The sequence below is a fragment of the Phytophthora sojae genome (assembly GCF_000149755.1).
Source record: "Phytophthora sojae unplaced genomic scaffold PHYSOscaffold_1, whole genome shotgun sequence".
Classification (NCBI taxonomy): Eukaryota; Oomycota; class Peronosporomycetes; order Peronosporales; family Peronosporaceae; genus Phytophthora; species Phytophthora sojae.
The window spans coordinates 1499338-1522924 of NW_009258115.1; the positions used below are offsets into that span (position 1 = coordinate 1499338).

Genomic DNA, 23587 nt, shown 5'->3' on the forward strand with positions numbered 1-23587 from the left:
ATCGTCACGGAAACCGTGGCCTGGATATCACTCGATGCCACTGCAGTGCGATGTGTTCCCAGCGATACTTCTTGCGCGCGAACCGCTTCATCCGGTGCCGCACCGTGGCCGCTTGTTGCTCGTCGCGCACGGCCTCGACGATGCTTTGTATCCAGAGCTCCAGCCACTCTGGATCGTCAACTGTTGGATAAGTTAGCGAGCGAGTTTCTTCAGTTTGCAGGTGGCTAAACGTACCGATTGTTTTCTGTTGTAGGGCTCGTGGACCGAGATCGAACTCGTCGACGGTCTCAGGCAGCGCCGAGGCAGGGAAGCGACTGGTGATGGGGATGGCGCCGTTCGCCATAGCCTTCATGAGTGAGATGCAGCTCGTCTCGGAGAACGTCGTCGGGTACAGGTAGAAGCCAGCGTACGAGTACTCCTTGGCCAGTTGCGCGTGGTTGACCAGCCCCACGTAGCGCACGCCTGGAGTCTCGGTGAGGAGGCGGTTCATCTCGACCATCCACTCGGTGAAGTTGGGCATCTGCGACTGCCCCCACTTCATGAACGCCGGTCTGAAGCCGTAGAAGACCGCGAGTTCAGCTGTGGGGATCAGCTCTCGGATACGCGGCCAGGCCTGGAGCACCGCGTACAGTCCGCGCGACGGTGAACTGCCGTAGACGAATCGATCGGCGTGGTTGGGCCCATGGACGAAGAACGAGGGATCGACGGCGTTGGTGCTGACGGTGATCTTGGACTGGAAGCTGTCGGGGAACATGGAGGCGTGGAAGTCGCTGAGGCAGAAGATCCCGTCGACGGAGTTCAGCAGCTCGGACGACCGCTTCGCGTCCTCTTGGGGGAGGTCGTGCATCCACAGGAACTTCTTCCAAGCGGCTTGGCCCATGGCCAGCGAGATGTGGTACCTCCAAGCCACAAACATGTCGACTCCTCTATCGTCCACGTCGTACGCGTAGTGTGGATACCATCGGACGATGTCTTCGTCTGCCTGGTCGAGAGTGGAGATATCTTGCGGGGAGGGATCGCCGTAGACCTCGACCCAGTACCCGAGCTTCTGCAGCTCGCGAGCGAGGAAGACCACCGCTTCTTCCGACCCGCCCAGACCTGTCTCCAGCGACGACGGCCCCCAGTGCTCCCACCACTCCTGCCCGTACTCGTGGCAGTAGAAGGCGATGACCACCTTGTGCTCCGGACGGGGGATCTTCTTGACCTGCTTCCCCTTCGTCTCGTACAGATAGCGACCTTGAGCCAGCACCGTTGCGAACTGACGCTGGTTGCCTTCGTCGTATCTCCCTGCCTCGTTGTACAGGACTCCCAAGTTGTAGCTGAGCTGGAAGAGCGTTGGGTGTTGCTGGACTGCTGATTCCAGAAGCTGAATAGCGTCCAAGGATCGTTCCGTCTTGACAAGCGCGTCGGAGTAGTCCAGGTAGGCCTTCTCGATCTCCTCTTGGCTTGCACTTGAATGCCGAGCGGCAAAATACGCAGCGTCGCCGTACGCGGCGTAGAGATCGACGACCTCATCAAGCGCTCCCTGTGTTGTGTACAGCCCGCCGAGCTTCGAGATCGCCACGCGGTTGGTGGGATCAAGTTGCAGCGCCAGTTGAAACTCCGTCAGAGCCAGACCAAGCTTCTCCATTGCTGCGTAGGCCACGCCCAAGTTGGAGTGATACCACGACACGTGCGGGTTCGCAGCCACCGCTCGCGTGATGTATTCCACCGCGCGCTCAAGCTCCCCAGTCTGGTAGAAGACTGTGCCCAACAAGTGGACTGCGTCCGGGTTTCCTGGACTCGCTCCAAGTACGCGTGTGTACGCGTGTCGAGCGCCTGCATAATCCCCCGACTCCTGGAGTGAAATTCCCTGCTTCAATGCCTCGTCGGCCCGAGCGTGGAAGCTTTCTGCGTTGCCGAACGCCTCCGCAGTGTGCTCTGGATGGACGACCAACTGGAATCTGGGGCCCCGTCCTAAGGGATGCAAACGGTTGGCAACGTCGTGCATGGCTTCATATGCAGCTTCAATGCCTTCCGTCGTCTGCTTGGTGTTAAACAGCGGCGATGTCAACGTGTGGGATGCAAGTAAGCTGCGGATATGGCGCAAAACTTTCGGGGTCTTGGCCAGGTAAACCGCAGTACGCTCGTAGTCTTTCACGCTGTGCGAAATGAGCTCCGGGAATGGGATTGCGTTCTGGATGAGTGAAGCAGCCACGCGCGACGGGAACGTGTCCCCCCAGATGGTGACGATGGGGACGTTCGCCCAAAGCGCGTCTGCAGCTGTGGAGTGCGCGTTGTAGATGAACGAGTCCAAGAAGAGGTCGGCCACTGTGACTCGAGCGAGATGCGAGAACTTGTCTACTCTTGGAGCGAAGATGACTCGGGACGGGAGGACCCCATGCGCCATGGCTTGATCATGAAGCAGCTCTTTGACCCGAGAAGCGTCTACACCGGATGGAGCCAGCAGCCACAGAACGCTCTTGGGCACCTGCTTGAGGATACTCATCCAGACCGAGAACGACTCGCTCTCCATCTTGTTGATGGTGTTAAAGTTGCAGAAGACCACAGCGTCAGAGGGTAAGCCGTGCTGGGACCGGTTCGCTCGCTGACATTCGGTATCAGCGCCACACGACGCGATGGAAACCTCATACCGGTTAGCTTGGTACGTGTGCGGCAGGTAAACGACTTGTTCCGTCATGGTCTTCGCAGCGACTTCGGGAGGAACCACCATCTTGTCGACCATAACGAAGTCAGTGAAGGTCGAGCCCATAGTCCCGGGGAATCCCAAATAGTTGACGGCGATCCTGCTCGGACGGAGCGATGGGATCCCCAGTCTCGCCCCCTTTGTGTGCGCCATGAGGTCTACCAGCACGTCGATCCCGTCCCGTCCTATGGTCTGAGCGGCCTCAAGGTCCGACATTCCGAGGAGATCCCTGAAGACGCCGCACTTCTCTTCAAACTGACGTCGCCAAGGCGCGGAGGCCTCTGAATTGGGGCCGTACGAGTAACAAATGGTGTCGACACCCTGAGCCAGCGCCGCGTGCTGCTCAATGAACCCCAGAGTGAGGTGCCCCATGGGGTGATCGCGGAAATCGAAGCTGAGGTAGCCAATCTTCAAGCGTTCCGGCATCAAAGGGCGATCCCAAGTCGGTTCGTTCTCCATCCATGGCGACGGCAACAGCTCAAGTGTACTGGGCTGCTCGTACTTCTCTGACGCTCTGGTGGCCAACCTCTTGCGGAAATTATCGGACAGTTTAAGCAGCGTCGAGTCGTACGGCAGCAACTCTACCGGTTCTTCCGGCATTTCCAAGTCGAATTGTTTCCGGGCGGCAGTCACGACCTGGTTCTCTAACTTCTCCATGCCCTTCCAGTCACAGAACAACCGCTTAGCGTTCATCATATCCACCAATACATAAGACTCCACCGATGTGATCGCCAGCATTTCGTCGTACACTGTCAACGCCCGAGCGAGGAAGCCGCACTCCTTCAAGAAGACGCCCTTGTTGTGCATCCCCTCGAGCTTCTGCTTGGTGGTGGTCGACAGCTCAATCACTCGCTCCTCATGCTGCAGCGCCTTCTCCAGGTCCCCATGCTCAAAGTAAATCCTTCCGAGATCCAGATGCGCCTGCCGGTTGTCGTGTTCAAGCTCCAGAACCCTCAGCAGCAGCTCCTTGGACTCCATATCCCGACGCAGAGCCAAATACACCGACGCTTTGTTGTACAGCGCCCCCACAAAGTCCGGGTTGATCCCCAGAGCAGCCTCAAAGTGGCGAAGAGCTTCTAACGAGTGCGCGACGCTCCATTTGCCGCCCTCACGGGTCACGAACCCGAGGTTATTGCGGATGTTGGCCACGGTCTCGAGGTCGTTCGTGGCCTCGGCAGCTTGCAGTCCTCGTTGCAGGAGCTGCATCGTCTCGTCTCTGCCCTGGCGCTCAAGCACCAGCATGGCCAAGTTGTTGTACGCCGGCGCGAGCTCTGGATACGCGTCGATGCTCTCTCGGAAGAGCCTCTCCTTGTCCTGGAGCTCGGACGCGTCCTGCGCCTCGTGGTAGAGCTGCGCGGCCAACGTGAGCGCGGCCTCGTTCTCAGGAGTCACCTGCAGCACTGTGCCGGCTTCGGTTGGGTGGTAAGAGCTGCATAACAAGAGGAAGAGGGCGAGATATGCCCTCAGAGGAGGCATTGACACAAGCAGAATGACACAAATGACCTTTGATGGAAGATCGCAATGTTTGACTAGCAAAAGTGGTCCACATCAGATTGAGTGAGATGGCTACATGTACCCACATACTTAAGACTTAAGTGAGTCTGTGGACTCAAGCAGCCTTGCGAGCCATTTCGGCGACATCGTCCCACCAAGCAGCGTATTGGAGCCAAAGCAGGTAGTCCGGGTCGCGCGCCAGCTGCTTGGCTGTCATTAACGACTCTTTCGTCGAAATGGACAATTTGGAGGCCATTTTGCCAGGCGTCCACCCCAGTTCTTGATGTTCTGGAACAGCGCGAGGTTGTCGGCATCGATCACGTCCCACTTGAGCTTCGGGTTCGACCGAGGCGCATACCCCATCACCTTCTTAAAGGTCTCCGCATTCTGGGCAGCCAGAGCCGCCAGATCGTCGTCGGCTTTGTTCAAGCCAGAAGTACCCTTCGTCAACTTGGTGACGGTACTTGCTGCCTTCTCGGACACTTCACCCGTGCCCCTCTCCTCGTCCTCGGAATCTTCAGTGAGGGCGTCGCCATCTTCGTCGCCTCGGATTCTCAGAGTCGATTGTTAGAGCTGGAGGTTCGGATACTGTTGGCCTTGGGCACTGTTGTGGCCGAAACAGCGTCGGAGCTAGCGAGGAGAGCAACCGCAGCGGCGAGGAGAACGTAGTACGCACGCATGACAGGATGAAAGTTGGTCTTCGGGGTTCGACGGGAATTGAGATGTGAGCGGATTGCTAAAGCTTCCCCGTTGTACGTCATGGAATAGAGAGGTTTCGCAAAGCAACTTGTGGGAGTTAGCGACAATACATTCCCTACCCCTCTATAGAGACGTGTGTCTACAAGTTGTTCTCGACTCGTCTAGAACGTCTGGAACGCCCTGTACACGTTGGTACTTGAGGAGATACGGGTAAGCATTTTACAATCTCCCAGCAATCTTTACTGTGGAGAAGCCAAGCCAAACGCACAACAACCCTGTGGAGGAGGCCCCACCGACGAAGCGTCGTAAAACGATGGTCCGCTTTACGGATGAGCTTGACTTCCAACTGATCCAGGAAGCTCAAGCGAGAAATCCGTATGGGGAAGACTACGGGAAGAAGACCCAGGCTTGGGCTGATGTAGCTGCAGCTTTGGAAGTGGACGTCGACGGTCGCCGTTGCCGCGAGCGCTGCAACCAGCTCGTAGATGCGTATGAGGCAAAGCAGAAGGCGAGTGAGAAACGAAGCGGGCCGTGTGAAGAGTACACGCCGAAGGACGAATGTCTGGCGGAGCTGCTGGAGATGCGCGAGATAGAGGCGCTGCTGAAGAACGACAAGAAGCAGCCGAAGGACCACCAGCAGCAGGAGGACGAGCAAGCTAGCGCTATGCGCGACGCAGCCTTACAAGGGATGAGCCGAGGAGGAGGAAGAGGTTGATCGCAGCAGCAGCAACTGGTTGCTTATCTCGAACGCCGCGACCAAGTCGCTCAAGCAGTGGAAGGGAGGAAGGTCGCCAACGAGGAGAAGCGGCTTGCGTTGGAGGAGCGACGCCTGGAACTGCAAGAGCTGCGAATGGAACTTGAGCGAGACGAGCGACTTGCGTTTATTGAAATGTTAAAGGCTGTCGTCAGCAAGACTAGTTCGTAGTAGCTAGACTAAGATACTCCTCGAGGCTTGGCGGCTTAATGGAAAAGATTTTGCTGATCTGGTTGGGGTTGGAACAGTTGCGGAAGTTTGTCAGGAGTACACCGACCAAGTAGTGTTTCCCCACAGGTGATAGATATAGTCTTTGACTCAGTCTCAGATCAAGGAACGGCCATAAGCGAATGATCCCTCCGAACCCCCACTCCACTGCCACGCGAACTTTACTCATAGCCGCATTGAATGCCTTTTGCGTATCACTCAGATTGGAGCCCTTGAAACCGACGTGCAGCGTTGGTTTGAGTGGGTAGGCAGGATCCCCATAGATGCAATACGGAAGTTTCCCGTCGTGATGTAAGACACGCGGAAGGCGCTCCAGCAGTCCACTCTGCCTTAAAAGCCAAGAGTCGTGACGACGTCCAACCGTAGGACCGTAAATGTCGATGAATAGTCCGTCCGGTGTCATTACTCCTTGATATTTTAGCGCGTGTTTCCTCTTGTGTCCGTTGTAAACTTGTTTTTGGTTGCGCGTTGGGCGTGCAATAGCACGCACAGTGCCATCGATAAAACCAATGCATCTCGGCTCCGGTGCTCCACGTTGTGCCACAGCAGCAGCGTACTCCTCCAATCGCGACGATGTAAGTAGCCCACATTCAATGGTGAGTAGGCATTTGTACTTGTCGTACACCAACCCCAGCATGAAGTTAAATATCATGCAGACAATAGGGGCGGACCGCCCGAAAAAGCGGCTTAAGTCTCCATAACGTCCCGGGTATGCCATGCGGCGCAAGAGAATGCAGAGGCCCTCGAAACCGGAGAAGACAGCTCGATTTGGGAGTTTATAGCTGCTGTCTAGGCGGAGCGCTTCAAAGAGTCGAAATAGGTCTCGCCTCCAGAAGCGAAAGTAGAACCGTGTTTCGTAGTCGTTGAGCGCGTTGATGTTAAAGCGTTCGCCGTAGGAAATGGACCGGGGGACGTTGCTTGTGGACGACATTCGAGCAGAGAGGAGACAAACCGCTTCTTCCTCTGAGAGCATGCCGATCACGAGAAGGTCTTGTACGTAAGTAGAGCTCATCTTTGAAAATGCTACAGACGTACAAGTCTAAGTTGCGAAAGCTCGTTCTAGAACTTGGCCGAATAAATCTATGGCCGCTCTCTGTCAAATCTTTCGAACGGCTCTAACTTCCACAAGTTTAACTTGCGAAACCTCTCTAATGGGGTATTTTCAATTCTGAAAGGAATAAACATTCCAGTTAGGAAAATGTGTGCTTCATGTACACAAAAACATCAGTTATTCAAGGTTTTGTGCTTTTACAATCACACGGTGTGATTTATAACACTGTGTTGTCAAATATGCGTGTTTTGCGATGGGTTTGTCCCCCATCAAAGGCTGCGATATACTTTAAGCTTTGCCAGGTGGATACGTTCGGGTGAGAACTCAGTCAAATGCGTAAGTTGTGGATCTGTCGAGGAATTACTATGCTGGCAAAGCCTAAAATACGATCCTATAAATAACGCATGCTGAGATGACAAGCAATAATCTTGATGCTCAAGATACACCAGCATGCTGCTGCTGGTGTGTGTGTGTGTGCATACTGTAGTATGAAATGTACAGTTGGGCTACTACGGCGGGTACTGGATTGTCTGGGGCCTAGGCGAAGCTGCAACAGCGCTCAGTATCGGGTGTAGATAACCGACTAAACCGCAACAAAGATACTTAAAAACTGTAATTATGCCCCGTGGGGTAGCCCCCTGCCAACCTGGGGCATTATTACAAGGGGGGCACTATTACGGGGAGTGGGGCACCAAAAGCAACTAGCGTTAAAAACTCTATTTACAGAATGAATTTGACAGTAATCACTGACATTGGTAAGTCGACATACAAACCTTACGATTCTGATATGAAACATTTGGAATTTATGAGGAAAAACTCAGAATCAAATTCATTTTTTCAGATAAAAGTAGAGGGAGGGGACATAATTACAGTTTTTACAGTAGTATGATATGTACAATTGTGCACCTCGTTTTCGACACAGTACGGAGCCGTTTACTAGGGCTCCGCGAAGGCTGGGATAGGAGGATTTTGGTATAAACCCCCTCTTTAGTTTTATTGATGTCTTTTCTTATGAGCTCATCTCCTGCGCCTGCTTCGCAGCCGCAGCATCTGCCCGAAAATTGTCCTTAAGACTGTAGATGCCAGATATCAACTGGCAACGCTTTACAACGAATGCGAACCTTGGCTAAGATCTGTTTGCAGCTTGTAGAAGTTTTATACTTGAAAATGCAAATGCTTATTTCTAGTGCTACTACAGTCCGCCTCAATCGTTCTCTTTACTTCAATTCGTTCACTGCTCGAATATACGTACTGACTGTGAATCATACCAGTGTCGTCGGTTGCACACCAGATGGACCTGCCCACCTTTTGAAGGCCCCAGTGCGGCACCGGATTTATACCGGTGTAATAAATATTTTACCGGTTCGACTTGCCCACGCATATAAACCTTTTGGAGGGCCCAGTGCATCACTGGGGCCATACCGGTTTCAATAAAATATACCAGTCAGATGTCAAGAGGGGTCATCGTTTGACTTGACGTACGACGGATATAATCCTATTTGGTCTGCGATAGCAGCACTAACGCTGCTTCCTATCCCAGTAATATACTGTAAAACCTCTAATTGTGCCTCTAAGTTAGTACCCCACCCACGCAAGGGGGGGGGGGCACTATTAGAGGGTGGAACACTAGCAAAGCCTTACGTAACGCCGATCAAATACCCCTCCTAGAAATCCTCGATTAAAAAATTATGGGGACCCGGGTGGTGGACCCGGAGGGTCTCGCAGTCCGAAGCTAGCTTGTACGGATGCCCTTACAGGGAAACGATGTACTCGGGCATCTCCTGCGCCTGCTTCGCAGCTGCAGCATCTGCATCTACTACTGTACAACCAAGTGTACCAAGTTTGATTGCTTCTTTTCAAAGGCATTGCCGGTTCTCTCCAACGAATTGGTACTTCAACTTTTGGGTTTGACAAACCCAACGTAGTGATTCTACCTTCTCCTGCTCGTTGGATTAGGACTCCACGGATTTAGTTTTAACTTTAGTTCTTTTGTAGTTAGTAGAACGGTTATCAACAACTAGCTAATCAACGTAATTTTATTCCTTCCTGCCGTTAAAACGTGCGCTGATGCCCAGGCAGAATCCGATATTTCTTAGATTGCATGGCGGCGAAAAAAACAGAAAAAATACGTGCATTCAAATATTTAGCGCTTCCAGGCTAACTGCCCAACCGAATTTGCAGGGTAACCCGTGTATAAACACATGAACAATCCGAAAATATGCATGGAATCGTTATGGTGGCCCATGAAGATACCATAAACGACAGTAAACAAACCATAATTGCCTTAAAACAGTACTCCTGTGATATGTTATACTGGATAGGTTGCTGCAGGACAGCGGTTACTGGCCGTTCACTGAACACGCTCTTATCTGTATTCGATGAAGCAGAACTGGATACTTCGTATACGAGATGAGGTGTTCCAGGTACTGGTGTTATTCTTTAAAAAAAGTAGTTTTTTTATGAATGGGGAACATGAAACGGAATTCAGTGTCCGATAGTTGAAGATGAACTGTTGTCGGTGAGAGTGGCTTTTGCTGCATCATACAGCGAATGATTCGGCTGTCGAGTTGACCGTTGCGCTCTCGTCGAGATAGCACGCGTCCAAGACCCCGTTCGTGGCATAAGTTCCGGTTTCCCAGATCATGAAGGCCTTCACTGTTTTGTCGAACTTGGCATCGGAGAAGTAGAGCACGCCGTCAGGAGTCCCGGATCCCACTGCATGGCGCGTCTGGCAGCTCGGATTGTTGTAGAAGACGACGTTGGTGTTGCGCTTGACCCCCTGCCACGTCGCCGATATGTTGGGCCCTTTGAAGCAGTTGTAGATATTGTAGCACTTCTGCGTCACCGCGTCGATGTTGATCGTACGTGGAGTATCGCTGGGCTTGCCGAGCAGAGTCAACGTCATGCCCTGGACGCAGAGGAACATCAGCAAAAACACTGCAAAAACCTTCACCAGCATTGGGGCCATCAGGGTGACACTGGCTTTTGCTAAATGACAGTCAACTAGCGTTTCGCGTAACCTTCTAGCCAATTAATCAAGCTCTACCCCATACTCTCCCTCGGAAGTCGACAGCAATTATGAGTACATTTCAACCGGAGTTGCCGTTATTATTGTTCGTACGACAAACTTTCGTAAAAGGAAGTGTTCTAGCTAAAAACATCTCGGCTAGTAAAAACTAACACTTCCGTTCGACGAGCTGCCTCCGCTGTCCAAACTCGTCGAGTTGGAGCTGGCGTTAGCCCTTCGTAGGGTGGCAGATTCGCAGATGTCATGAAGCCAGCAATTTGCTTCAAGTTTGATAAGTTAAGACTGCGGTCTAGCAGATCTCGATCGCGTGTAGGAGTTGGATACACCGGGTGTTTGTCCTTCGCGTTGACGATGTCCGCCCGGGCTTCCTCTCTTACAGGAATCCGGGGCGTACAGAAAAGTAGGAGTATTCAAACTCTGTTTGATAAAACATGGCGCAGCCGCACACAGACTTTGTCCGGATCGCCTGAATATCTAACAACAACAAAAACTCCCAGCTTCGATTCGTCCAAGTGTGTTATTGCCATTTATCAAGTATTATACTGAACGTGCCGCATTCATGTAGCATTATGATGATCTGAACTAATATCAGATTATTCTACAGTAGTAAATGGGCTCGGTGGATCTCTGCGGGTCGCAATGTAGTTAAGGCAAGCTTAATCATCCAAAGTCGTCGTAGATAAAATGCCTAAGCGAGTGTAGATTTTTAATAGCCCCACACGAGCCATTCATATCTCGGTTGATTTGAACTATACTTCTCCCGATTTCATACACGGTCGTCATTCTTTTTGCTGTAGCTTTTAGCCTTTTCTCCGGAGAATACATAACACCAGGTGCAGCTCTTTTGAGTTTCCGCTGAATGAATTCGTTCGCCACCGTATAGGACGTCACCGCATTGCCGGCGGATAGATTTGGCTTTGGATAAAAATATGTTGAATGAAAAAAAATCAAGCTATACTGCCCATCTTGGATCGCATAAACTTAAAAACGTTAAGTAGTTTATGCGAAGTTGTAGTGGAATGTTTTATCTAATCCATCCAGACACATTCCAATGAGTGTGGGAATTCACACAATATCAGCCTGCCGACAATTTAAGTCACGGCAAACTCAGGTGACCAAAAGATTTTCAATAAATCTCTATGCATGCAGAAGAAAATCTATGTCTGAAAGAGGAGGGTATAAGTTATGACCCAGGACTGAATAGATTGAATCCATAGCTTTAACACTAATGAAATGAGTGAGTACTATGTTGAGTGCTGTGGAGCCGCATGCAGTTTAATACGATGCAGTGATGTGATGTGGTAATGACACCAGTTGTGCTCAAGGTCAGCATCGAGGCTTCTAATTGTCACAGACGCCATTACTACGACGAACAACGTACATGTACATAACGTTATCTGTGCAATAGCAAGAATTGCATTCTTTCAAACAATAAATGTTTGTGCTGGAGCTCCACTCCTCTGGCATCAATCTAGAAGGAAAAGCTCCGAGGCGAATAGGCATCTATCAAAAGCTGTATGTGTAATTCAGATTCTATTGAGTGCTGTATAATGTTGTGTGAATGTTGTTTGATGTCATCCGCACGGGGGTGAAGTGACGAATTTAGCGTGAATGTCGTTCGATGTCATCCAAAAACCTTGCCCAATCGACAGTTCTTCGAACTGCGAATTACGGCTAAGGCCGTGTTCGACTTGCACACCCCATTCAAGCTCGATTCAGGTTTCGGACAAATTGTTGGTTTGGAAGGCACGTAGAAAAGGCAGGCTTATCCAGTCCGATTCATAATTTTGCCCAGACCTGAATTTCAAAGGCATGTTTGATAGCATTGACATCATGCAACATTGTTGGCAACATTGCCGGTGTGCCTGATATGCGGTACGCTGTCTTGTGAAGAGTGACTCCTGGAGCCGATGGCTGTCTCTGAATGGAGGAATGTGCGAGAAACCTCTTCCATATTTTGAAAAAGGTGGATGAAACGAATATATTGCCTGCATCTAATGCGCATGGGTGTTTAGATGCCAGCACAACAGCTGTGCTGTAGATGCTCTTGGCGAAAAAATGCGGCAAAGTGCTCGAGCCGCTCCCCATTCGTAGGAAGTAACCTGAGGGGTCGAGTATCATGTTCCTGAATGAACTAACTGTCTCATCACTTAGAGAAAGAAGACCGGTTCGTTCACAATTGCTTTTGGTGGTCGTTTGGCCTATTGGGCAAGTTTTCTGGGTTGCGGCTTTATCTCAAGTAAATATCGGTGGTGACCCGAGTAATTTATTTAAGAATTTTCCGCACCAAGGGTAAGAAACCACATAAATAGCCACATATCAATTGACAAAAGCAATATACCCGGCCTGCCAAGTTACTTCTTACAAATGGATCGGTGTTGGGGAGCGGCGTCAAGCAATCAGAAAATCGTTTCAAACTGATATAATGTTCAGATACGCTTTTTAGTTAAATACGCTTTTGTATTGCTAGATTCGTGTTTTTGCGGCGGCGGAATTCCTGTGCCTGACGAAGACTTCCCCAGATAGCGCGCATGCTATTAATTGACGTTTTTTTCGGACAACCGAACACTCATTCGAGTACTTGTACGTCCAAGCAATCCGACACCATCCCTTTGTTGGACTAGACACACGAAGACCGACTTACAGAGGACTAGAACTTGCTGAACAAGAGATTTAGCACCATCTGTGCCACAACTAACAGTGCCGCGGCGTCCTTGGGGCGGTCCCCTTCAGACCGATAACAATGAACAAGCCGGCAGTTACCGAATTTGTTTTGTAGAGGGATACACCCTACCGGAGCTAAAATACCAGACGCCCGATTTTGCTCAAAAAACGAATCGGCACCAGACGCCCAGATGTATTTATCAAATTACTAAACTGAGCACTCTACCTCAAGTCTCTCAAGGCCGAATCTCACCAATGCGGCTGCCGACACAGCCCAACTTATTAGCTTGTTCGCCGCCACCACCCCAACTTGAGATCGAAGTTCAGTAGAGCAAGCTTTGCGTTTGTTCCTGCCGCCGACAGAAGCACCCCCACCACCACTCTTCCCCCTTGATACTTTTCTGTAGGTAGACCCGGAAAGAACGTATCTTCAGCGAAACAAACATTGCAGTGTAGTCTCAGGTGCTCGACCATAGCCTTCTTCATTGCAGCAGTGTAAAATGGTAGGGCCCGCGTCGTTTTCCACCTGCCGTGACCTCCAGACAGGCGAGGGTGACTTGGTGGCGCCCGCGCCGTTGCAGAAATGATCGCGCGCTGAGCGGCCGAGAGTGCAAAAATTACTGGCTTGAAACTGGTGTATCCCTCAACAAGTCAAGCCCTGTCCATCTGAAGACACAATTGTGATTGGCTAATACTATCCTGTATCCCATAGGTTGGTGTATCCCTCTACAAAACAAATTCGGTACCCACCAGCATCCTAAGTGTCTCCATAGCGTGACGGTGCCGACAGCCGCCTACACCTGCCAACACGACCTGGCATTGGTCGGCACTTTAACGATATTCATCCATATCATATTCAGGAGGCCCCATCAACTTTAACTTACGCCAATTTATAATGGTTAGAAAACCCTTACTTAAGTTGTAGGCCATTTCAAACGGATGAAAACGGCCATTGATCAGTTTGATTTGAATCAAATGGCGCCGCGGCTCTCCCGTATAAAACCCCCTTATTTGTAAGCTTCAGATTCTATCAATTTAGCGCTTTGAATTGAAAATTAGAATGAACAAATCTAGGATTGAAATGGAACGGTACAAATGTATTACGAGTATTTCGAAGCGTCTGTCACTTCAAGCAAATCACATCAAGCGAACTTCTCTCACGCGTACTTCCTGATGGCCTTGATGAGACCTCGCCGCGAGTCGGTCGGCGTCGCCTTCTCCGGCAGGAACCACGAGCGCCACAGGTACTCATCGAGGTACTCCGGAATCATGTTCACCGACATGCGGCGCATGCGCTTGATGTGCTGCTTGATCCGGATCTCCCACGTGCCCTCAATTCGGTTCGTGTGGGCGCCGGTACGTAGTTCTTCGAGTGGTTGACCCACTCGTGTTTGTAGTGCATCTCACGCAGCGGCTTGTAGTTGGCAAGCGTGTGCTTCTGGTTCACCGAGACGTACGACGCGTACTGGTCGGACATGATCGTGGTTCTATGGCATACATGTGCACAAACAATTAGTAGATGATTGCATGTCGAGCCACCCACTGCACGTACCCCGGCTTGATGTACTGCTTGATGATCGTCGTCAGCACAGGTTTCGTTCGGTTGCTGTAGGTCAGGATCCCGAACCGCTTGTTGGTGGTCTTATCGACCCCACCGAACAACCACACGTCGGGGTAGTGCTTGCCCCGGTTGTACTTCGACTTCTTTTTCAGTGAAGTCTCGTCGATTTCCACGACGTGCCCTTCTCCTCCCACTTGCATGGGACAAGGCGTCATCTCCATCGTGCAGATCTCGCGACACTTGGAGTACCATTTGCTCGCGGGTTTGTCGCTGACTTTTGCTATGTCAGCCGCGTTCGTGACGGGCGTCCTCGAGCTCCAAAAGCACAGCAAGTGTCACAATATTTAAATTGTGGATCTAGGGTTTCGCGAGATACAGTCCAGCATCATTAGTGCTCTCTTGCTGCTGGTGTGTAATTGCCGTTGATTACCTTGATCTCGCGACAGTCCCTCCCCCAAGCGAACTCCTCGCCTGGTGTGTTTGCGTTGCATGGTGTTCTCGTGACATTCCCGCCTCCAAGCGGACTTTCCGCCTGAGGAGTTTTGGTGGGCTGCACTTCTTTCGTTGCGTCTTGCCACTGGTTCTGCGTTCTGTTGTTCTTGGCGTCTGGGCTTTCCGTGGTTTTGGTCTTGGCCTCCGCGCTCTCTTGTTGTCCTTGACCTCTTCTGGGTTCTTGGTGTGTAGTGGGTCTACCTTGGCTCACTACTACGGCTTACACGTATGCGCACGTGTATGAGGAAGCGTAGGTTTCTTTTACTTGAGTTAAGTATACTCGAGATCCACGAGTATACTTTAAACAAGATAAAGACTCGTTTGGTCAATGCGTGACGCTTGAAGAGAGCGTGCTCATTCCGTAACGAGCGCGTCGAAGTTGAAGACCGCTGGCGCAGCAGCGGAGAACCTCTCTGCTGCTGAGTAGCATGCGCGGCAACGTACGAAGCGCGTCGCTGCCGCGGGGGCAGGCACCTATATCTGCCCTCGAAGTGTCTTCGGGCGCTGCTGTTAACCGCAGCGCTCGCATTACGTTCCAGTATGTAGCGTATGGTGGGCTTCGTATGCCCTCACCAGGTCTGGAACGTCTTGGAGCAAGACGTTCCGTGGCTCCCATGTATCTTGGTTGGGAGGGAATCCTCTCCAACGGATACGAAAACGAACCGGTTGCCTGTTCATTATCGGGATACTGTGACGAACAATTCGCTCAACTATCCATCGAGTTGAGCCGTGTGCGTCACGAATTGGCGGCGGCGGTGGTGGAAACACGCCCCGTGTGTGGTCAACTTGGTGTTGACCCTGATCTTGCGTCTCCCCACGACCGAGTTCCGGTCGTGGAGTAGTTCCATAGCGCTGGGTTCGGCGCTCTGAAGATTCCTCAGGTTGCGGCGGCCTCCCAGACCGCCTCGATCGTTCCTGCCGAGCTGGACCATTAGCCCGACCCGCTGCTCCAGCGCGACTTCGCGCTGATGAGGATGACGGCTTCCGCCGAGTCTTCTGCTTCGGTTCAGCCGAGCTAGGTAGCTCGTGCTGCACGTATGGCTTCAGCCGTCCGACGTAGAACGTCGGATGGAGGCGCATACTAAACGGTATGTCCAGTGTGTAGGCGTTGCCGTGCCGTGCCAGCACAGTGAACGGCCCGATCAAGCGCAGAGCAAGCTTGCTTGCCCCGAAGTCGGAAACGGCATGTTTAGGCAAGTTTTGAGTAGCTAACAAGACTAATGAACCCTTCTTGAATTCATTTGTGTTGCCCCTGCCAACGTTGTCTGCGTTCAGCTTCTGTCGATCAGCAGAAGCTGCAATAGTGTCTTGGACAAACCGAATGACGGCTTGTCTGCGCTGCACGAAGTTGATTGCGTCCGAGCTGAACTCGTTCAGCTCGTTTCCAGCAGTAGGCCCGGCCTCTGCGTTCTTCTTCTTCTTCTTGCGCGTGGTCGCGCCTGACACTGTGCAAGCGTCAGCGGCATTCCGCGGCTGCTGCGTTGCAGTCGTAGATCCTCCCCCACTTAAGGAAGGAGCCACCATCCCGAGTAGAGGCGTGGGTGACTGATGGCATTCACGTAGAACGGTGTATGCCCGGTCGAGGCATGCACCGAGTTGTTGATGGCGAACTCTGCCATCGGCAGACACTCGCTCCAGTGTTGGATCGAGTGAGCGTAGCTCTTAAGCACGTCTACGAGCACGCGGTTCACGCGCTCGGTCTGCCCGTCCGTCTGCGGATGGTCCGCAGTCGACATCGAAAGTTGACTCCCAAGAAGTGTAAACACTTCTTGCCAAAGGTGTGCCGTGAAGCGCGGGTCTCGATCCGACACAATGTCGATCGGCATGCCATGGTGTTTGAACACCATGTCAACGAACAGACGCGCCGTCTGCTTCGCAGTCACTTCAGCGGGTACCGCAGCATGATGTACCATCTTGCTGAAGCGGTCAACAAATACCACAATGCCCGTGTTCCCCTGGCTGTCCGGGGGAAGACCGAACACGAAGTCCAAAGACATGCACTGCGAACACCGACGGAGTCGGTAGTGACTGCAAGGGAGCCTGCGCGAAAGGCGCAGGCTTCACACGTTGACAAACCTCGCAAGCACGGACGTACTTGCGCACCCATTTATACTGGTGGGCCCAGTAGAAGTCTCGCGTGAGAAGAAGGTATGTCTTCTCACGGCCCGGATGCCCCGCAGTCGGTGCATCGTGATACTCATACATGATCCTGAGTCGCAGGTCATGATCATTGGGCACGACAACGCGGTCCGCGTTGTCGTCGACTGCACTGTAGAGTAATAACCCGTCGTGCACCTGGTAACGGTGTGCACGAGCACGAAGATGCTTCGGCAGCTTCTGACGACCTTGGTCAGAAGGCGCTGAGCCATAGGCCAGCAAGAGCTTCGCGTCCGCGTCGTGCGCGTACGCGACCTTCACGTCGTCCAACAGTGACGACGTCGGGGTGCTCGATCGCATGGCGTCAATGGCATTGACGTCGGCATCAGTCGTGGCGTAGTCAAGTCGACGCGCTCTTGCGTCGACCACTACATTGCGTCTTCCGGGTTTGTACTCAACCCGGAAGTTATACTCTGCGAAGAATGAGAGCCATCTCGCCATCCGTTGCGAGATGTGCGGCGACTTCACTGCCGTCCGCAGCGACGCGTGATCCGTATAGATCACGAACGGTTTGCTTCCGAGTAGACACACTCGGAACTTCGCGAGTGCGTACTTCATGGCAAGGAGTTCCTTGTCATACACCAGGTAGTTGCGCTCAGCTGGCTTCAGCTGACGCTGTTGGTAGTAGACCACACGATCACGACCCTCGTGATCGTGCTGCATCATCGCACATCCGATTGCGAAGTCGGATGCGTCACACACAACGTGGAATGGGCGATCTTGGTCGGCCACCGCCAAGATCGGCGCCTCAGTCAAGCCCCGCTTGACTGCATCGAAGGCCTGCTGACACTCAGCAGTCCAAATCCACTCGGCGTCCTTCTTCAGGAGCTGTGACAGCGGCCGTATCATGCCCGCGTAGTCCTTCACATACTTGCACAAGTACGTGGCCAAGCCAAGGAACTGCCGCAGTTCCTTGACGTTCGACGGCGTCGGCCACTCATTCTCAGGGTCAGGGCGGACACCGTTCTTCCCAACGAGACACCCGAGCACGGGTATCTCGCTCGCCCCGAAGATGCACTTTTTCAGGTTCGCATAGAGCTTGTGCTTGCGCATGAGCGCAAGCATCTTCCGGAGATGTACCTTGTGCATCTCAACATCGTTCATTCCGTCCGCAGCCCGGCTGTGGACGAACACATCGTCGAAGTAGCTCGGTGCGAAGCCGCGCACCGAGCGCAACAAGTGCGTCACGCACCTGTTGAAGGTCGCAGGGCGTTCTTCAGACCTGCGGCATCACTAGCCACTCCCAGAGCATGCCGCCTGGCGTGCTCACAGCCGTAAGAGGGATATCGTTCTCACGCATGAGGATCTGATAGAACCCATCGCACAGATCAAGAGCACTGTAGATAGTGCTCCTGGCCATCGAATCGATGATGACATCTTTTCGCGGTATCGGTGTCTGCGCCGGTATCGTCGCATCGTTCAGCTTGTTGTACGCATGAACGATGCGCCAGCCGCCCTGTGGCTTCTTGACACAGAACATCGGAGCACTGTGCGGGGATTTCGATTCCCGCACCTGTCCAGCTTTGCGACGACTCTCAAAGAAGTCGTCGATCGCCTTGACCTGCTCTCGTGGCAGTGGCCACTGCCGCGTGACACAGTACTTCGTCCCCGGCACGAGATCAATCTCGTGCTGGATGCCCTTGTCCTGATGAAGCTCCGCAGGGATCTCTTCCGGAAGCACGTCCGCGTGCTCTCGTAGAATCTTGTAGAAGGGACTCGTCTTCAGCAAGTCCCAGCTCTGCTCCTCAAAGCGCTCCTTCTTAGTCTTCGCACTGAGAGTTTCCTCGCTCTCAGTGGTTGTCTCCATGAAGAACTGCCTCAGTTCTTCATTCTCGCTCTTCGTTCTCTCGGCGTCCGAGAGAATGCATATTTGCTCGATGCGTATATCGTGCAAGTCACGCGCGAAGCGCTTCCAGCTCATGACTGGAAGTGAAGTCAACTCCGACGCTTTCGTCGGAGGATTAGCGAGAGTCATCTCCCTGTACCGGAACCCGGCACAGGTACGTGTCAAGACGTTCAACGTCTCGACGTCCGGCTTCTCAGCCTCCGTCTGCCCGGCAGACATTGCTTGTAGCGCCTCGGCCCCGGGCCGAGACTTGCACAGCGACCTTCGCATGCGCCGTCTTCTTGTCCTGCGGAGCCCGGCTCCACATGACTCTTGACCTCGTCCAGGCCCAGCCGTGGACGGGTGTTCTTCTTCAGTACCGCCGGCGGGTTCATCCCGTGGGAGAGCGACTTCAAGCCCGGCTTGGTCGCCCGGCGCTTCGTCGTGCAGACCGGCTGCACGACAGCATGAAGGTTTTTCCGGTGCGGAACGTTTGCAACCGTCCGCACCGCCTGCAGCGTCGGCTCCCAGAGCCGACACGCCATCTTCACCTCGACGCCTGTTATTGGCGGAGCCCTTCGTTACAAAGGGTGCGTCGACTCCCGGAGTCGACGAATTATAGTCACCCAAGCCATCGACTCCCGAAGTCGACGGCGTTACGTCACCTTGGCTCTTATTATTGGCCAGACCTGATCCACTCAGATTCGCGTCAGCCTCCACGGCTGAGGCGTGTGACTCGTCTGCGTCATCCGTGCCCCTTGAGGTCGGAGACTCTTCCTGATTCGCTGAAAAGCGGGTGTCGATCTCCGAGATCAACACATTTTCTCCTTCAGCCGTCGGCGGCGACGCCGACGCTTGCTGCTCTTGCGCGCGTGCTCGCGCGCGCCCAGGGCGTTCCGGGACAGCGGCATTAGGCGCTGTCTCGAGTGGGGAGTCGCGCGCACCTGTCGGTGCGTGCGTAGCGGCAACAGAGCCATCGCTCACTGTTCCGCTGTCGCGACCGAAGCGCACGAGAGTGCGCTTCTCCCAATCGATGACCGAATCATGCCGTGCAAGCCACGGCATGCCCAATACATGTCAAACTTATCGTCCAGATCCAGGACGATAAAGGTCTCGACAAACTCTTGATCTTCATACGTGAAGCGCACGCGTACCATGGGCTTCTCGGTCTTTACGATGGCACCCGTTGCCAGTCGTACTTCCAACATACTTCGAGGTATCTTTAAATCCTCGAAGTCAAGCCTTGAAAGGCTTCGCAGTCGAACAAAGTTCTTCGACGCGCCAGAATCTACCAAAGCACGGAGAGAGCCGCTTGCTCTCATCGAGTTCACATTCAGGATGACAAGGTCATGCTTGTCATCTTGGTTCTTGCAGTGAGAATGAACCTCACTGGGGGCTGCAGTCCTCAGTGTCGCGTGTCCAAGGTCGACACGCGGAACTGCAGTACCAGTAGGGCGCCCCGCACCTACTGGCGTCCAGCGTTTTTTGTTTGGTTGCGACGGTGCCTGGCACCGCCGCGATAGCCACCCTGCTGGTGCACGGGTGCCGTGTACTCTCGGGCATAGTGACCGATCCTTTCGCAACGGAAGCATCGTACATTACTTCCTTGTTGCTGTTGATAATCAACAGCCGATGCATTCGAGAGGTCCATTGGTTCCGGACCTCCTGCTATCACAACCGGAGGCGGTCGCAGCCTCGGCGCATTCACATGCAGCTTAGCCTGTCGCAGGCTAAACTCCTCCTGCATTGCAAGAGTAATTGCAGCTTCGAGAGTACTTGGATACTCACGGAAGAGATAGGTCTTTACAGGCCCATCTCTAAGTCCTTTCATGAGCGTGACGACTTTGGTCGCCTCGTCGATCGGGTTGGTCACAATGTTCGAGACCAAATACCGTGCTCTCTGCGCGAAAGCATGGACATCATGCTTACCCTGCTGTAGGTCGAGGAACTCTGACCTCGACCGGAACTCGTTTTGCGGGGGATCAAATGCTTGTCTAAGCTCCTCCTTGAAACCCTCGTACGTGCTGAAGCACGTAGGATCAGAGAGTCGGCGTCCATACGCCCAACTTCTCGCTCGTCCGCCAAGACATGACATGGCGAATGCAACCTTGGACAACGGGTCGACGATACGTCGAGCCCCAATGGCAGTGTCGAGTTCGACAAGCCACCGGAGGAGAGGCTCGCCCTCTCTTCCGCCATAGTTGCTCACGTTTAGCTTCAACGATTGCTCGCGCGGTGTCGTCCCCGACGCCACCGTGATAGAGGAAGCAGCATCACGCTGCTCCTTCATGATGAATCCCAGAGCAACACCGTGTTGCTCCGTCGGCAATAGTGTGCCCAGCATTGCAGCTACAACCGCTTCTCCAATGACTGATGACAGTCTTTGGAGTGCCTCCCACTCTGGGTCCGACAGATGGTGGCAGTCAGCGCGTGCAACATGAGTTGCAGGCGAAGTGGAGCTTTCCATGGGCACTTCCGCGCTCATGAAAAGGTTCTCGGCTCCTCGTTCGTACAGCTCCGTACAAACGTTCAGGTAGTCGGTCGTTGGACGGACTACAAAGTGCTACCAGGTGTATTGGGCCTACCTTGGCTCACTACTACGGCTTACATGTATGCGCACGTGTATGAGGAAGCGTAGGTTTCTTTTACTTGAGTTAAGTATACTCGAGATCCACGAGTATACTTTAAACAAGATATAGACTCCAAGTAGCGGGTTTTGGTAAAAGATGAGAACTGCTATTTCTGTTTTATGTTTCTGACTTTCTCTAAATGTAATATTCTAAACTAGGAATCTACCAACGGCTGGTTGGCAGGATTCTGCTAACATGCAAGTCACTCATTGGCTAAAAGATGCTGCTTTCAACCAATAGGAATTCTAAATGTGTATGGACCACCCGTCGTGGTGGTCGTAAATGTATGTAACCATTGGTGTACCTTACACCAAGGTCGAGGAAGTGTTCCAACCTCTAACAGACATCGCATCTGTTAGAGTAACAAGTGACTGTAGCCACTTGTGCGTGTAACCCCGTTACATGGTGCGTTAAGATCGCCGTGGTTTGGTCTTAGTCTCGCGCTTTGTTGTTCATGCCCTCCGCGTCGTGCGTCCGGGCTCGTCGACTGGCGGCCGACCTGATTAATCTTAGCCTCTGCGTCTTGCGTCCGGAGCCTTCGGCTCTAGACTCTGCGTCATGCGTCTGGGCTCCGCGGTCTTGGTCACTGCGCCTTGGGTCTTGGCTCTCCGTGTGGCGGTCCGCTCTGCTTGTTGCACGTGCTCGTTGTCGAGTAAGTCGCGCGGTTTATATGTTGTCCCGACCGGTTTAATTGAGTTCCGTTAGCGCCTCGCCGACCAGAAAAATGACAGTAGTTCAGCATCTCGACCCCCTCCACCGTAGCGTAGGATTCGCAATTTCAGCTATGTCACAATATTTAAATTGTGGTAAGTGATATGGTAGCACTAGAGAGGAAGTACGGCGGGCATTGGGAGCCGAGATGCTGTGTTGAGTACGCTGGAAAATCGAAACTGAATATTATAGCTTTTTACTACAACTATTCCTTGCTATTTGCTTTGGGCTGTCGGCTACCACCAATTGATCTTGAACCGCTGCTGCTGCAGTTCATCTTTGCGGTTAAGGGTGATCTAGGGTTTCGCGAGATACAGTCCAGCATCATTAGTGCTCTCATGCTGCTGGTGTGTAATTGCCGTTGATTATCTTGATCTCGCGACAGTCCCTCTCCCATGCGAACTCCTCGCCTGGTGTGTTTGCGTTGCGTGGTGTTCTCGTGACACCAAACGTACAGCCTTGCGCAGTGGCAGCTTGCACTTGCTGAAGAACGTGCCTTTGATCAGACTGCGCTCGGTGCGACACTTGGTGCCGCCACAGCGCCACCGCTTGCGCCCGACGTCAAGACGCATGTCTTGGTGGCACTTTGTACACAGCTGTCAGGTTGGCAATAACCCCACCGCCATGCACCAGCGGACCGTGGCCTCGTTGTCCGCTGTCTTGCCCAGCACCGATATGTACGTCGTCTGCAGCAACGCCACGGACGACGGACTCGGAAGCGTGATGCACGGCGCGTCCGTGCTGGCGTCGCCCGCGGCCGCGGTGCTCATGATGGTGAGCGTCGGGCAGCGCGTGGGGCGGCTCGGCATCTTGAAGGTGAAGGGAGTTTGGGCTTGGGCGACTTGAGCTGGAGAAGGTCGATTCCGGAATGACTTGTGAATGGGAGGGAACGGGGGCTGTGCCTTCGCGGCTTATTTGGCGCGAAAATATGGGGGAGCCCTGTATGTGCTCCACAAACGACCTTTCGGGATTGACCCGTTTTGTGGGGTGATAACAACCCTTGCGATCACCTCGGTCGTACTAGTTGCATTCCTGCTTGGCTCAGATTTCTAAATTCTGATAAGGGGGTTTTATACGGGAGAGCCAATCAAATGACAAACTGACCCATCCATAAACATCGATGCGAGGGGTCTTCGAAGACCAGATTTTGGGGGTAAGTCAAAACCAACTTTGCTAAAATTGCTGAAGACGCATTGACACTACGTTTTGCACATTCTTAAGCACAAACTATTCAAAGTGGACGCTACTGTTTTCTTGCTTGAAAAGGAGCGAGCGCAGAATTTAAAATAATGGTCGCTTGCAGTGAACTTAATCGACAAGATTTGATGATTTGCCTCCGGTTGTTTTGAAAGATCTACACCTTTGCCCGACCACAGTGGCGTCAGTCAACTTCAATATGATTTAAAAAAATCTAAAGTAAAATTGTCAAATTGAAAAAAATCACATTAAGAAAGGAATGCAAAGTGGCAAATTCTGATAGCAAGCTGACCGTCGTGCCTCACGAGCCAAACTTCACGTCTTCACGCGCCGTACTTCATGTCTTCAAGGCGCTCTGGGGCCGCAACAGCGTGCTGGCAATGCAACGCCATTCAAGACGGATGTCCATG

General features: G+C 52.7%; 7 protein-coding genes across 7 annotated transcripts; 1 reads left to right on the forward strand and 6 right to left on the reverse strand.

Annotated features, from left to right (window-relative positions):
* Nucleotides 1-4: 4 nt before the first annotated feature.
* PHYSODRAFT_308484 (hypothetical protein) lies at nucleotides 5-4162 on the reverse strand (the record flags this gene model as incomplete). The annotated part of the gene is made up of 2 exons (XM_009515904.1): nucleotides 5-180; nucleotides 235-4162. The coding sequence occupies 2 exons, from the start codon at nucleotides 4160-4162 to the stop codon at nucleotides 5-7; spliced, it is 4104 nt and encodes a 1367-aa protein (XP_009514199.1).
* Nucleotides 4163-4295: 133 nt separating this feature from the next.
* PHYSODRAFT_320795 (hypothetical protein) lies at nucleotides 4296-4941 on the reverse strand (the record flags this gene model as incomplete). Its single annotated transcript, XM_009515905.1, has 3 exons — nucleotides 4296-4390; nucleotides 4453-4725; nucleotides 4770-4941. The coding sequence occupies 3 exons, from the start codon at nucleotides 4939-4941 to the stop codon at nucleotides 4296-4298; spliced, it is 540 nt and encodes a 179-aa protein (XP_009514200.1).
* A 215-nt stretch (nucleotides 4942-5156) lies between these two features.
* Nucleotides 5157-5594, forward strand: PHYSODRAFT_470381 (hypothetical protein; the record flags this gene model as incomplete). The annotated part of the gene is made up of 1 exon (XM_009515906.1): nucleotides 5157-5594. A coding segment is annotated over one exon (438 nt), but the record flags the coding sequence as incomplete, so codon positions are not given.
* A 199-nt stretch (nucleotides 5595-5793) lies between these two features.
* Nucleotides 5794-6792, reverse strand: PHYSODRAFT_474036 (hypothetical protein; the record flags this gene model as incomplete). The annotated part of the gene is made up of 1 exon (XM_009515907.1): nucleotides 5794-6792. The coding sequence occupies one exon, from the start codon at nucleotides 6790-6792 to the stop codon at nucleotides 5794-5796; it is 999 nt and encodes a 332-aa protein (XP_009514202.1).
* A 2659-nt stretch (nucleotides 6793-9451) lies between these two features.
* Nucleotides 9452-9871, reverse strand: PHYSODRAFT_471095 (hypothetical protein; the record flags this gene model as incomplete). Its single annotated transcript, XM_009515908.1, has 1 exon — nucleotides 9452-9871. One exon carries the CDS (start codon nucleotides 9869-9871, stop codon nucleotides 9452-9454), a length of 420 nt encoding a protein of 139 aa, XP_009514203.1.
* A 3890-nt stretch (nucleotides 9872-13761) lies between these two features.
* Nucleotides 13762-14386, reverse strand: PHYSODRAFT_257615 (hypothetical protein; the record flags this gene model as incomplete). Its single annotated transcript, XM_009515909.1, has 3 exons — nucleotides 13762-13970; nucleotides 14012-14091; nucleotides 14157-14386. The coding sequence occupies 3 exons, from the start codon at nucleotides 14384-14386 to the stop codon at nucleotides 13762-13764; spliced, it is 519 nt and encodes a 172-aa protein (XP_009514204.1).
* A 7830-nt stretch (nucleotides 14387-22216) lies between these two features.
* On the reverse strand, nucleotides 22217-22789 carry PHYSODRAFT_257296 (hypothetical protein; the record flags this gene model as incomplete). The annotated part of the gene is made up of 3 exons (XM_009515910.1): nucleotides 22217-22276; nucleotides 22436-22576; nucleotides 22619-22789. 3 exons carry the CDS (start codon nucleotides 22787-22789, stop codon nucleotides 22217-22219), a joined length of 372 nt encoding a protein of 123 aa, XP_009514205.1.
* Nucleotides 22790-23587: the final 798 nt, after the last annotated feature.